General features: G+C 43.0%; 1 protein-coding gene across 1 annotated transcript in view; it reads left to right on the top strand.

Moving 5' to 3' along the window:
- The window catches only part of Atp6v0d2 (ATPase H+ transporting V0 subunit d2), a 38,719-nt gene extending 37,027 nt beyond the window's left edge, over nt 1-1,692 (top strand). The window contains exon 8 of the mRNA XM_021663468.2: nt 1,363-1,692. Within this exon, the coding sequence (XP_021519143.1) occupies nt 1,363-1,524 (162 nt within the window). The 3' untranslated portion in view covers nt 1,525-1,692. The remainder of the gene's footprint in view (nt 1-1,362) is intronic.
- Nucleotides 1,693-14,390: the final 12,698 nt, after the last annotated feature.

Genomic DNA, 14,390 nt, shown 5'->3' with positions numbered 1-14,390 from the left:
TTTTCTGTAAACACTCATGTGACTTCCTTAGCATGCCAGAGCCCCGCAGTACATATAGCTTCACACAAATTGTCCTGTGAAGAGTGTATCTCTAGTGGGAGCTGTAGAAGTGGCTTCTCGAGGTAGTAAACTAGAAACGGAAAGCCAGTGTGTCCTCACAGATACTAATTTTTTTCCCTCTCACTCTCTGGTCCATGTCACCAGCAGGAAGTGTCTTCACAAAGTTAAAATGAAACCTATACCCACATGGGAAGTATTCATATGGAAACCCAGAGCCTAGATTATTCTCTTTCCCTAAAAAATGCAGATTACTTAATCAATCGTTCTCAGACCCTTGAGCTACTGGACGATTTAATAAATTTTTTTTAAAAAAAAATTCTTATTCAGGTTTGTTTCTACAAATCTAGAGAATGTTTCTAGTCCATTCAGCTGGCTGAAACCATTGGCCCACCTGTGCCTGCGTGATTAAAGTCAATAAAGATCCGGACGTCAGGGTTGGGATGTCACCGCTTGCAGCTCGGGAACTTTTTTTGTTCCTAGACATTAGGCTTTTTTCAACAGCCTGCTTCCATGGAAAGAAGTGGAAACAAAGCAAACATTCCAACATGTTAGGGATCCCCAAAAAGTGCACAGGCTACACCCGCCCCACAAAGGGGCAGTCAATGAAGCTGCTTTGTGTCTGCAGGGGCAGCTTGCACTTCTGAGGAGGTCGCTGAAGGTTTGCAGAGCCGCGTGGTAGGCCGCGCGCCTCTCCTGCCCTCCTTCCATCCTAAGTCAAACATAGAGCAAGGTGAAAGAGCCGCCCCACCTTCAGCTTGACTCGAGGTGTAAGGAGTTTAATTTTCTTTTGCTACTTGATTTTGAAGAGCAGAGCAATGCCGCTGCCTGGACGGTGGCTACAGAGCACCTATAAAAAGCTCACAGTGTCAGTCTGGACTCCAGAACACTGTCACAACGCCCTGCAGGGTAGAAGGCCTTAAATTCCTCTTTACATTTTTTGAACTTGTTGCCAAGAAGGAATGCTCTATCTAAATGAGGCTAGCCCACCAACTGAAAGACATAAATAATACTACAAAGTTAAACATATATTCCCAAACACACCTTTCTGCTGGTAGTGCTGGGATGTGAGGCCAACCTTGTGAAGTCCATAAACTTACTTTTTACGTCGCTACCTCCTACATTTGCCCATGTGACACTTCCTTCAGCTGTGTTAAGGTGCCTCTGCTCTGACAATTGTTCTCACTATTGCTACTTAAGAAGAAATAAGCACTATATAAGCCGAAGCCATATATGTTTATTGTGTCATAAATGTAGTATGTTCTAGACAAGCTGATGGTCCATGTCATCTTTTTCCTTCCTTAGGTGCACATGAATGTGCTGGCATTCAACAGGCAATTCCACTATGGTGTGTTTTATGCCTATGTGAAGTTGAAGGAGCAAGAGATGAGAAATATCGTGTGGATAGCAGAGTGCATCTCACAGAGACATCGAACTAAGATCAACAGTTATATTCCAATTTTATAAGCCAGTGGGGAGGCCTCAAATACAGGAAATCAGACATATTGAAAGGAAGTTATTGAAGAAAGGAAAAGGAATAGTGTTACATTATTTAGATTATACAAAAGGAAGTCACATGTCCTTTCTATAAATCGCATGTCTTCTGGAAGCCCAGTAAACTGAACTTGAAACAGAGTATCCCTTAATCATTTCTTTCACATTAAATTCTCATTGCTCACCGGCCTTACACATTCATCTTAACTGACCCTGAGGCTCTTTTCCTACTCTCATTTGGTCATGTTAAAATCATACCTAAAAAGGTACTTCACTCTTTCTTTTCCATTCTTCTCCCCAAGCTCAGACACTGAGTGCCTGCTTTACCTTTTCATTCTGTCCCTTCCATGCATTCACAAATGTGCAAAATTGTGTGTAGCCAATGTACACCATGTTTGGTAGATAATGTTGCCTGATTTTCCCCCAACACTTTCAGATTAAGTAAGCCTGAGGAAGATAGATTCCCAAGATGCAAGCATTATTAAAATTTGTTAATAAATAAGGTTATCACAACATAATTATATACATATATATACATATATGGAGAGAAAGAACTAGAGACAGAGAGATGAGCAGATTATATAAATAGCTATATCTGTAGTTCTGTCACAGTTTATTCAAGAAGAGGATCCCACTAACTGTACTTCATTCCTTCGGAAGAAGAGAGTCACAGATTTCATACGGTGGCTTCATAAAGCCAGGAACCAGCGAGCAGAGATGCTCGAGTGCTATAGGAGGGAGCTACAAGTTTGCCTCTAACCCTTTAACCCTTTAACCGTCACATGTGCAACACGCACACGCACACACTCATAAACGAATTATAAAAAGAGACATGCAGAAATAATTAGAACTTTATATGCGCATACTCAACAAAATTTATAAACACGCTATCTAGAACAGTGTTCATGAACTGAGGAGCACAACATTTTTACATACTAAGGTCACAAGCATAAGAAAAACAATGATTTGTTGAACTAAGAAGAAAGCCACGTGCCTCCCCCTGACTGCAGACACTGCATTCCCAGCTGCCTCATGCTCACGCCACATACCCTCTCAACCATGATGGACCGTACTCTCAAACTGTGGGCCAGAGCACAGCCCTCCCTCTCTAAGCTGTTTCATCAAGTATTTTGTGACAGCAACACAACAAAGCAAGTAATGCAGAAAACTGATGCTAAGATTGCTGCGATGAACTTAGTTATGTCACTCCTAGGTCTTCGGAGTTGGTTTGTGTGAGAAATGCAGAAGACTTTGGGATGAGTGGACTAGAAAAGCCCTGGAATGTCCTAATCAGTGGTTAATAGGTCACACTGATGTGAGTTTGGAAGCAGAATGCTAAGAGAGATCCAGGCAGTGGGATGGACCTCGTGCAGGTTCTGAAGTACTCTAGTGAGTACTCGCTAGAAATTATTCATGTGAGATTCCGGTAAAAGGTCTGCCTGTATTCTGCCTCTGACATAAAAACTTGACAGAAGCTGAATTCAAAAGGAATTGAATTGCTTGGGAGAAGAAATTTCAGGACAGGTTAGCACTCAGGCCATGTCATGGTTACTGCTTGTTGCTTTTTATCAAGGTCTGCAATGAGAGAAAGCAACAAGAACAGAAAGACATGAAAACATGTAGTTAGGGTAAACAAAAGAGTATAGAAGTTTGGAATTACAGACAAGGTCTTTGTAGACAAAGCATCTATTTGCTAAACGATTAGCACCATTAAAAAGAACCCTTTTGCTCTACCTTGAGACAATTAGAAGCTGCCCCCTCCCTCAGAGGGCAAGACACAACTGGTCAAAGGATCCAATCTATGAAAGTGAAAGTTAATTTGGAAGGAGCATCCTTGAGCTTAGATTGCCAGGAGAACTGAAGGGACTCTATGCTGAAAACCAATTCCCTGGGTAACTGTTGCTTCTGTTCTTGTCCTTGTTCATGTTCTTGTTCTTGTTTATGCATAGGCTCAGCCTTAAATGTACAGAGAGACTGCTGCAGCCGTGGGCCAGAGGCAGGGAGTCAGGATCCTTTTTAAGCTGGCAGAAATTAGTTTGCATGGAAAATGTAAGAGTGATGGAACCAGCAAGTCTTGCACCAAGAATCTAGAAACCTATTGAGGCCAAGCCATTCCTGGAAAGGTTATAGAACCCCACAATGAGCCTCTGAGAGACTACTGCGTGAAACGCTGGTAAAGACCAAGTTCTGATGGAGAACCAGGGGTGGTGGAGATGTCAGGATTACGGGGTATCTGCTGAAGAAAGCTATAGGCGCAGAGGGGAACCAGTCCAAGAGAGAGATTACAGGTGCTGGATGCAGCAGAAGTGGAGAGACAGGGAAGCTGAAGGCCATTGGAGCTCAAATTATTCTAAGCATGGGCCCCAGATGCTAAACATAGGAAAAAAATGGTTGGCGTTTTTCCTTTCTGGGTTTCAAGATTTCTTTGATATTCTTTCGTTCTTTATTTTTGAAATGATAACATTTTTTCTATGCCACTAGATATTGGAAGTATGTAATTTGATTTTTAAATTTTATTTTATAGTGCCTTATAGTTGGTACATTGTCTTGAATCTTCAGAAGATACTTTGAACCATAGCAAACAAAAAGACAAGAATTTATTTCCTATTCTTAGTGAGGGGTTTTGGTTGCCTGGGTGGCTTTTGTTTCTATTTTTGTCGTTGTGTTGAGATGGTCTTGATATGTGGCCAAGGCTTACCCTTGATTTTTGTGACGTTGACTCCTAGTACTTCATTTCAAACATGCCACTACACCTGATTCATTCTGGTTTTGAAGCAGACACATCCACCATTCTTTTCCCCACTCTCCTCCAACACTTCATTAAGCTCTCAGTTTCCATCTGTCATCTACTGTATTTCATCTGGATCAGTATAGCCTAGTAAATCCCACACCCCTGCTTTCTTCAAGTCAGCAGCCACTCCTACCTGCTAACTCATACTTTCTTCTGACCAGTCACACTTTCTCCCTCCTCATTCCTTTTACCATTGCTATCTTTTTTCTCCACTTCAGGAGGTAGAAATACACATACATACAGAGAGAGAGAGAGAGAGAGAGAGAGAGAGAGAGAGAGCTAGGAAATATACATAACTTTATCAGAGAACATCATTGTGTTTTCATCCACCATTCTTTACAACAGTAGAGTCCAGGAGTTTTTTGATATCATTTTGGATGACTTCATGGTCACAGAACATATGTTATGTGTACACAAAAAGAAACTGTAAAACTTATACTGAGGGACAAATCTTCTTTCCCAAATCATTTCTTTTTCTCATATTTATTGTTCCCCTTGGACTCTCATAAGTTACTTCACACATGCTCCTCTGTCCCCATCGCCTTGTGATGTAGTTTCCAGTTTCTACCCCTGACTGGGGGCTGGAATGCTAGCTGAAGTGCAACCCACCATAGCGCAGCTCAACAAGGGTGATGGCTGGAGGCTTAAGCTAGGGAGAGCGAACTGGAACAATAAGCGTGAAGGTCCACGGAAGAGCACTGTGGGCATCAGGATATTACCAAGGAGATGGTCCTCGGCGAACGACAAGTCTTCCAGTGCCGGGTCACTGCAATCACTGACCACGTGGAAAGCACAGGAGGCACTCAACAACGGTGGCTGACCGCAGCACCTGCAAGGCTCTTTGTACTAGTGCGTCGCGTGGCTCTCTCACAGACTGTAACACGCGCGCGTGGCTCTCTCACAGACTGTAACACGCGCGCGTGGCTCTCTTACAAACAAGGACATGCACATGGCTTTCTTACGAAGAACAGTAGCACAGCACACAGCTTTCTTATGAACAGAATTATGGCAGTTGCCGAGCCACCGATACCAATTCTGTTCTTTAGCAGCGAACGACATCGTTAACATTTATTGCGTTCATGCTGGGAGTTGATATTGTATGCTAAACATATGCTCTACCACTGAGCTACACGCCAGTCCAACTTTTCATACCTTTTGAACAGCAATCTTACATTTTCAGTAATTTATACACTTCTGTTTTGTAGAAGGCATGAGGTACTCACACCCACAGATAGTGATAGGGAAAGTAGAAATGTGGAACATTCAGGCTTATCTCAGTGAAAAAGATATGTACAGCTGCCCCCCCCCAGAAGGCTGGGTGAGGATGCAGTTAATAGGTAACCTGTGCTAACTGTAGGGCCAGCCACACTGGAAATGCCCAGGCTGTCACGTTTATCTCAGACCCTTCCTTCCCACACCTTTATCTTGAGAACATGGCTTCTCAGTCAATAGAGACATACTTAGGGAAGGTGTCACGTGTCCTTCACAGCTCTGTGGCCTCTGCTATCTGTAAGACCAAGACAACACCAGATCGTTCCCTACCTAGGCCCTTAGGCTGCAGAAGCCAGCTTTATGGAAGAGGTCACATGTGCTTTGCAAAAGAGTTTCAGTGAAGTCGCACCTTAACCTTCACTGTGAGCACGGGATTGAAATCATTGTCACCAAGAGATTTTTTTCCAAACTTGCACTGTATTTAAATGTGTCTAAAGTAAACTGCCTGGCTGTAGAAGCTTGAGCCAACAAGAGCTAACTTAGGCGTGTTGAACTGGATTCCTTTCCTGCCCCCTTCAGATCTTTATTCTAGGGGCCATGCATTTGTGGGGACCCCCCCCCCCATACACACACACTATCTGCTTTTGTAGGTTTTCTAAAATTAAAGAAACCAATTATCCAAATTGAATGTGGCTATTAAAGCTGAGATCATGACTCACTGTATAAAATGTTGTCTGCTTTATATTTGGGGTTGTTTCAATTTAGCCTTTAAAACAATTTTGTATTTTGAGAGAGGTTACTCATGTCTTTTGGATTATTTCTGTTATATCATCATGAACTGTCCATTAGGTCACTGGGGCAAAAGATATTTTAAAAAGCAAACAGGGTTTGGAGAGGGTTTTGTTTTGTTTTGTTTTTATTTTATTTTTTTATATTATTTTATTTTCTGTCTGTTTGCTTCATTTTTTGTCTTGTTTCTGCCCTGCTGGAGATCAAACTAGCTTTATGCAAAGAAGATGAACACTATGCCACTGAGCCATATCCACAGCTAAGACTAGTAATATTCATGATGAGATTGTTTCATCTTTAGCATATTTCACAGTATTTGAAGAGACCTGGAAGCTGAGGGGCCGTGAATCTCACTCCAACACTCTGTACTCTGTGACGGTGCATGAGGATTCGCCCTGATGGCGTGATGTCTTGTAGTTCATGCCGAATAAATCACTGAGAGCCACGGAAACCTGTGAGCAGAAGCATCTCAGGGGGCATAGCAGGCGAAATTGTGCATATAAATATGAAAACACCAACACCACAGTTATTTCCCGCGCTGGGTGTAATTTATAAGCTATTAGCTCTACATTAGCATTGAACATTTCCTGTCAGTCCTAAGAATAAGGTAGTTTAGTAATCTGATGACCACTAAGACCACATTCTCTTAGAATAATGAATATCTTCACACACAGAACTATGCATAAAATCTTTGACCTATTTCTGGACTCTGGGATAGACAACTCAATTGCAGAAGCTGAGAAAGGAAGAAAATCTCAGGCTAGGGAGAGATGGATGAGAGGGATGGAGAGGACTTTAATTGTTAAAATAGTTGGCCTGTGAGGTAAAGCTAAGGGGCTGGGCTGAACCCCAGGCCACTCGGTGGCGGGAGGGAAGGGACTCTGCAAGCTGCCCTCTGATTTGCACCGCTTCACTGTGGCGATTGTACCCCTACCCACCCACAATAAATAAACGGCAGCTGCGCCCTGTACTTGTCTTACCCAAGGGCACTGAGCAGAACCAGCCCTGCTTAGGAGGAAAGGTACCGCACCCTGGCCAACAGAGTGATGCACGTAGGTCATGAGGAGGGCAGATGGATGGACATCACAACCATTTTGAGCCCCAACTAAATTGAAATCGTGATCCAAAGTGCCTACAAACTGCTTCTTAAAGCTGAAACATGCAGTGGTCCTGTTTTTTGCATCCTTTTTTCATCAATAGTAGAAAAGTTTGTGAATTGGTTAAGATAGATGCTGGTAAGAGATCCGTCCTGAAGCCTAGGTCCAGAACTGAGAAAGATGACTTCTGAGGCTTCATCGTCAGTGAAAGAAAGTTGCTTTCCTTTACTCCCGGGTTTAACCTAGAGATGAACCAGTTCTATCTTAGAGTCATCTGTTTACTTAAAGCTCAGTACGATGAGTCAGGGGATGACTAAGAGCGGACAGTGGCGGGACCTCCGCAGGAAACGCTAGAAATCTGGATAAGGCAGGCAGAAACTTCGGTCTATCGGCTTCCAGATGGCAGCGTAAACCCCTGCATTGAGGAAGTGGCCTCTGCTGTTACGGGTGAGGCATTTTCAGGAAAGACTGTGGGGAGAGTAATTGGTTCACATTGGTAGCAGCTGACACTACTGACCCTTGCCTGAGCCCCACGGAGAGACTGCTCTAGACACAGAAGTGGTTTGAAATGTGGAAAAGCAGCAGGAAGGAAAAAAGGGAAGCCACTGTAAAAACAAAACGGGAGAGCTCAGTTCAGAAGAAACCTCAGTAGAGCATGACTTTAAAAAACAACTAACTCCAGCTTAGAGCCGTGAGACTTGTCCGATTGGAGAACAGTTTAGGAAAAATGGGCAAAAACAAAACAAAACAAAACAAAACAAAAACACCTATCTCACTGATGTCAAATGGAAAGCACACCCTCTTTATATGCTGTAAGTCAACTTAATGTTTTACCAAGTATTTCTTCCTTTCCCTCTTTCTTTTTCTTACAGTTTGGGGACTTTTCTTACATATTTTTTCACTAGGATATTACAGTATAAGCACTTAATGTAATTAGGGAAGAATAGACTTAAAACAAGAAACGAAGTGCTACCTTTAAATGTAACTCACAGGCCCTGGGAGAGAAACCAGGTTCAGCCTTTGAGAAGCAAAGGTCACCAGTGAGAAGGCCGTGGCTCAGCATCAAAGGGCCCTGAAGCGAGGACCTGAATGCTGTGCTGGCCTAGGAAGGCTCATCTCAGATTCAAGGGGTGAACAGAAAGTGATATCCACCTCTGTGGAGGCCCTTACAGCTCCCACAGAGCAGCACTCTCTTTAAATAGAAAGTGTCTACCTACTGTATAAACTGATATAAATTGAGATGTTTTCGTTTTAGAAAAAAAAAAAAAAAGTGAAAATAGCCTCCATTAACTTTTAGGAATCAAGTGTAAGCCCAAAGTCAGAATTTAAGAAAAGAGCTTTTAAAATATTCATTTGAAAAAAAAAAAAAAAACAGTAATGGGAAAACACACGACACATTTATTTTTAAATCCACAGTCTCAGCTAGTGTGTCAAAGCACACAGCTGGGCCTCCTGTGAGCTGCGGAGAAGAGGGATGTTCATCCCATAGCCTCAGGGTGCCACCACCTCTGGAATCCTCTAAGCCAAATTCCCTTTTTTGTCTATTTCAGGGCACTGTACCAAGGTTCTCATTTTATTCATGTGCAGTGATGTGAAAAACGGCTAAGCGTTTTAACCAAGCAAACCAGAAAATGAGTAATGAGAGACTGATATCAGGACCTACAGAGGTAATTTTTATGTTTCTGGGGTACCCTTTATGGACTTCAGAACACCCGTCCTTCACAACTGCATTTGTATATTCTTGAGAGATTAGCATTCATCACATTATCTGTTTCAAGATGAGGCATTCTTTGTCTGATAGCAAAATCCAAACTAAAAACAACAAAATAAAATAACTCCATGAGTAAATTAATGTGCATGATTTCTTCATAAAAAAGTGATTTATTGATTTAGTTATTTTTGAAATAGAAATTTGTTAACAACTTTAATAGCTCAAGTGGAAGCTTCTGGTTTCTTTGAAGACTCAGTTGAGTCATGTGATGTTTGGCTAGAAGCTGTCTTGTGAGAGGGCGCGTGATGTTTTGCTGTCTCGTGCGAGAGGTATGACATTGGTCAGCTAAAACATCTGTGGGTGGACTCTGAGGAGAGGAGATGTGTAGAAGCCCATGGACAGTGAGACATCGCCTTTTGTGCTGACATTGCTGCGCTGGTTTTTGTGCTTCCACACTTGACCACAGAGAAAACATCCCAGAGCACTTCTCAGGGCAATCCTGCTGAGTCTTGCAGCTTTTGCACACTTGTCCCTATCTTCTGACTCGTGCTGATCCCTGTTACTGCTTGGTGTTGGCCTTTGGACTGGACTGCTGGTATCTCAACAACAAAGACTGGACTCATCCCAAGCAACTACTTCTATAAAGGTCTACAACCCCCTTTACCTAATAACCTTTCACCCCTAGTCAGTGGGGAGAAGGGAGGGAGAAACATTTAAGAACCCTAAATAAAGTAGGTTTGGTGAAAAAAATCTAAGCCTTCAAAGAGCTAATGAGCTTCATCTCCCAGCAGGGAAGAAAGAGATTCCCTGGGTTTCAGGGCTTTATTAAGTTGGTGGCATCAAATCGCCCAGAGCACCTGTGAGCTTTTGTTCAGCAGGTGCCCCATGAGAGGCTCTGTTCTCACCAGAATACAGCTTCTTCTTCAACTGTTCCCCGAGTCTCTGCTCAAGGGAAGTTTCCAGCCTAACTGGGCACTAGGCTTTCCCAACAAGCTCCTGAGAGCAGATGTCCCACATCCTCCTGTTACACTGAGTCTGTGACATATTTTCCCTCTTCCAAGTGTTGAACAGTGGCAAATTTCATGGTTATGAAGGTGTGTGTGTGTGTGTGTGTGTGTGTGTGTGTGTACAAGTGCATGTGTGAGCACATGCATAGAAGCCCCAGGTCAATGTCAATCCTCTAATACTCTCTCTAGTTTTTTAAGACAGAGTTTTTCTCTTGTCTTTCTCTAGGGCTTGCTGGTTTGGGTTGGACAGGCTGGCTAATGAGAACCCAGGGTAACCCACCTCTCCCCTGTCCCATACACAGCCCTCTGTGCACAACTCGTAAGTGGTGGTAGGGACCCAAACTCAGATGTTCGTGCTTGCAGAGCAAGTTCTTTCCACATTGGGCATCTCCTGGCCTCTGACTAGGAAATGGTTTAACTAGAGAATTGCAAAGAATGGTCTAACCTATGATGGAAAGCTGTGGCCACACAGAGCCCAGGCAGCCGCCCTGTATCCACAAAGGCCCTGCTCACATCTGGCTGTGGTGATCCTTGTTCATGCCTTGTCCATAGCTCTTTATCTTTTTTAACTTTCTTATTGATTCTTTACGAATTTCACATCATGCACCCCAATCACACTGATCTCCCCGTCCCTCCACATCCACTCTCTGCCTTGCAACCTCTCCTCAAAAGAAAGCAAGCAAACAAACAAACAAACAAATTCTGCTGTGGAAGCTTCAGTGTGTCACAGTGTGTCACAGTGTCCCACAGTTTACCCTTTTTGCTAAACAGCTTTTTGTGCAAATGCTCATTGCAGTGAGTCATTGGCCTGGTTTGAGGCCTCTGGCTTCTGCTACACTATCAGTTATCCTGTTGCTGCCCTGTGTCATGAGATGCTGCAGCTTTGGTTTGGAGGCACTGGAAGACTGGCCCTATCACAAGAACGAGCCGTTCATAGGTGAATACTAGGGTGGGCCAACACAAGGCCCTGGATCTGGATCTGAGCTGGTCAGCTTGACAACTCTCCCTTGTTCATGCCACCAGGGCCAGCTCTCCTGCACGGCCCGGGGGAGGGGGGGAAGAGGGCTACTCTCAAGTGTTGCAGCAGTGCAGGGCAGGGCCAGCTCTCCTGCTCTCAGGCCTTCAAGGCCAGATCTCCCATGGTGCCCAGCTAAGTGGTAGGGACAGCTCTAGGTGGTGATTCCCACAGAGACCCACACCTGGTCTAGGTGTAGACTGTCTGTAGTAAGAGACTACAAAATGCTTAGCCCTAAAATACACCCCTTCTTCCTAAGACTCAAGGATCAATGCAGAAGTGGGGGTAAAAGGGGCGTAAGAGCCAGAGGCAGTAGATGGCCATAAGGAAACATTACCATCCGGACACAGCAGGGAAGCTATACACATAAGCTCACAGCAGTTATTTACAGCAAGCACAAGACTTGTGCTCAAGCCAGACCAAATCCCAACATGGAGAAAAGACGTGGGCATGAATTCCCACTCCTAGCCAGCTGAGAAGCTATTAGCAGTTGATACTACTGGGATTGGGAAAGCCCTTTTTCTTTAAGAGTGTAGCCCCTAGGAAAATGGAGAGATGGCTCAGCAATTAAGAACACTTACTGTTCCCTAGAGGACACAGTTCAGTTCTCAGCACCCACGTCACTCAGCACACACCCCTGAGCCTCCACAGTCATCTGTACTCAGATATACATACCCACATGCATGCACACACATGTACATATAACTGCTGATAGATCAACCACACTCCAATGGAACAACATACATTGAAGCATGTGTTGGTAGCACAGACTGAATTTTATGGGTGTAAGGAGGGGAGGACACAAAATCAGGTTGATGGGGATGGGGGAGTAAACCTTGGTGGAGTTGAGGGGCAAATTTGATCAAAACACATTGCATGAGATTCTCAAAGAACTAAAAGGAAAAGAGATTGTGTAGGTGGACATGTATGTTCTGAACGAGCATGGCGTCCAGAGGCTCATAAATTTTAATATTTGGTCCCCGGTTATTGGAACTCTTTGGGGAAGAATAGGGCATGTGGCTTTGTTGTAGACTGTGTGTCACTGAGAGTGTTCTTTGAGGTTTCAAAAGCCCACAGCACCCCCAGGCTCTTCTCTCTACTCTATGCTTGTAGATGCGAGCCCTTAGCTGCAGTTGGAGCACCATGACTACCTTCCTGCCTGCTGGCGTGCTCCCCACCATGATGGTCAGGACTCTAACTTCTAAACACGTGAGCCCCAAAGTAAATGTTCTCTTTCATAAATTGCTTTGGTCATGATGTTTTATCACAGCAATAGAAAAAGTAACTAAGACAGGACCCAAACCGCCATTTTCTTTTCTTTTTTTTCTTTTTTTATGTCAGTAAAGTTTCCAAAAGGGGTTACTTTTAAGAACCTCTATTGGTTTCTTTAATTTTTTCTCTACGTGTCATGACATTTACTAGAATGAGTCATTATTTTGCCAACTGTTGCCTGCCTTAGAGGTTAGGAAACATTTCTCCCTCCAGATACGCTTTTTCAGGGTGTGCACTAGTAAATTCAGCTTCCAGCATCTCTACTGCCTCTCTGGTGAAATCAGAATGTCAGGAGCCCTTTAGAGGAGTTCTGTCATCTCCTGGATCTCTTTTATCTTTGCAAGAAAAAAGACAAATGCTAGTCATCCTTTTAGTCCCTTCATTCTGTTTGACCTCCAGGAATTGGACCTTGAACACCTCAGAGGACAGTGTCACCAGACAGTACAAATAGTGAATGATCCTTTTAGCCTTTACATAACAGTCAGGCACAGGTTAGACAAAAATAAGACAGATTTTTAACTGACATGAAATTAGATGTTAAGTGTTTTGGCTCTTTTATAAATAAATATTAACATAATCTTATTAATATAGAATTCATTTGTAAGTCACAGCCTAAAAAGATCATTGATTCTGTGAAAAATAACACATCCTATTATATGAACGTAAAGTAAAAGAGGAAATTATTTTCTCATGTCGTAGCTGGATCTAGGCTTCAAAACCATCAAGAACCATCTCTCTGCCTTTCCCATGAAGTGCCATGGAGCTCAGCAACAGCCCAGCACCCAGTATGCCTAGGACCCAGCCCAATGGAATGAGTCTCTCTTGTCCAATAACAACAAAGATGTGGGTTTGCTGGGGACAGGGCTGCCAAAGCCAGATGAACCTTTCCAACTGTAATATTTATTATTCCACTAATATTTAAGAAATCAGGAAAAATTATTTAAAATATGCCTTTAACTTTTTCTTATAAATTATTAGAATGGCAGGAGTACTGCCAGCTTTAATTACTCATGTCACACATGCGTGCGCATTTGCTGAACACAAGATCTTGTGCCAAGTGGGACTAAAAACTTCCAGTGCAGCATAATGCTCTCTCTGCTTATCCATAATTTTTTGTTTGTGGCGCTAGTGAACAAAAATTTGGTTTGTTGAGATTTTAAGTTGTAAATGCTAATAGTTATGCTATGACATGAGTCACTCACTCACTTAGGAATGGCTTCCACTGATGAGATAAACACCATTCAATTCGGGGAAGAAAGGATTTACTTTATCTTAACTTCCAGGTGACAGCCCATCATCGATGAAAGTCATGGTACAAACTTAAGCAAGGCAGGAACTTGAAGACAGGAGCCGAAACAGAGGCCATGCAGAAGCACTGCTTACTAGCTTGCTCCCGTTTGTAGCTCACTCTGCTTCCTTGTAGCACCCAGAACTACCTGCTCATGGGCAGTGGTGCTTACAGTAGGCTGAGTGCTCCCACGTCAATCATTAATGAAGAAAATGCTCCCACAGGCTTGCCAGTCCGATGAAGACGTTTTCTCAGTTAAGATTTCCTTTTCCCAGATGACTGTAGCTTACATCAAGTTGACAAAACAACAACAAATGCACCATATAAAGCCCACCAGGCCCTCAGTTCTACTAACTAAAATATCTTATTTTATAATTTTTAATTTTTTTTGTATTTTTTATTTTATTATTATTATTTTTTTATCAGTTACATTTTATAAACTCTGTATCCCAGCCGTGTCCCGATCCCTCATTCCCTCCCAGTCATATCATAATTTTTAATTTTATGTGCATGCTTGTTTTGCCTGCGTGTATGGCTGTGCACTGTGAGGGTAAAGTGGCTTCAAAGGCTAGAAGAGTGGACCAGATCACCTGGAACTGAAGTTATAAATGGTTGTGAGCCACAATGTGAGTTCTGGGAATCAAGCCCAGATCTTCT

Source organism: Meriones unguiculatus, chromosome 6 (assembly GCF_030254825.1).
Source record: "Meriones unguiculatus strain TT.TT164.6M chromosome 6, Bangor_MerUng_6.1, whole genome shotgun sequence".
NCBI lineage: Eukaryota > Metazoa > Chordata > Mammalia > Rodentia > Muridae > Meriones > Meriones unguiculatus.
The sequence above is the reverse complement of the archived record's forward strand: the minus strand, read 5'-3'. Positions and strand labels throughout refer to the sequence as shown.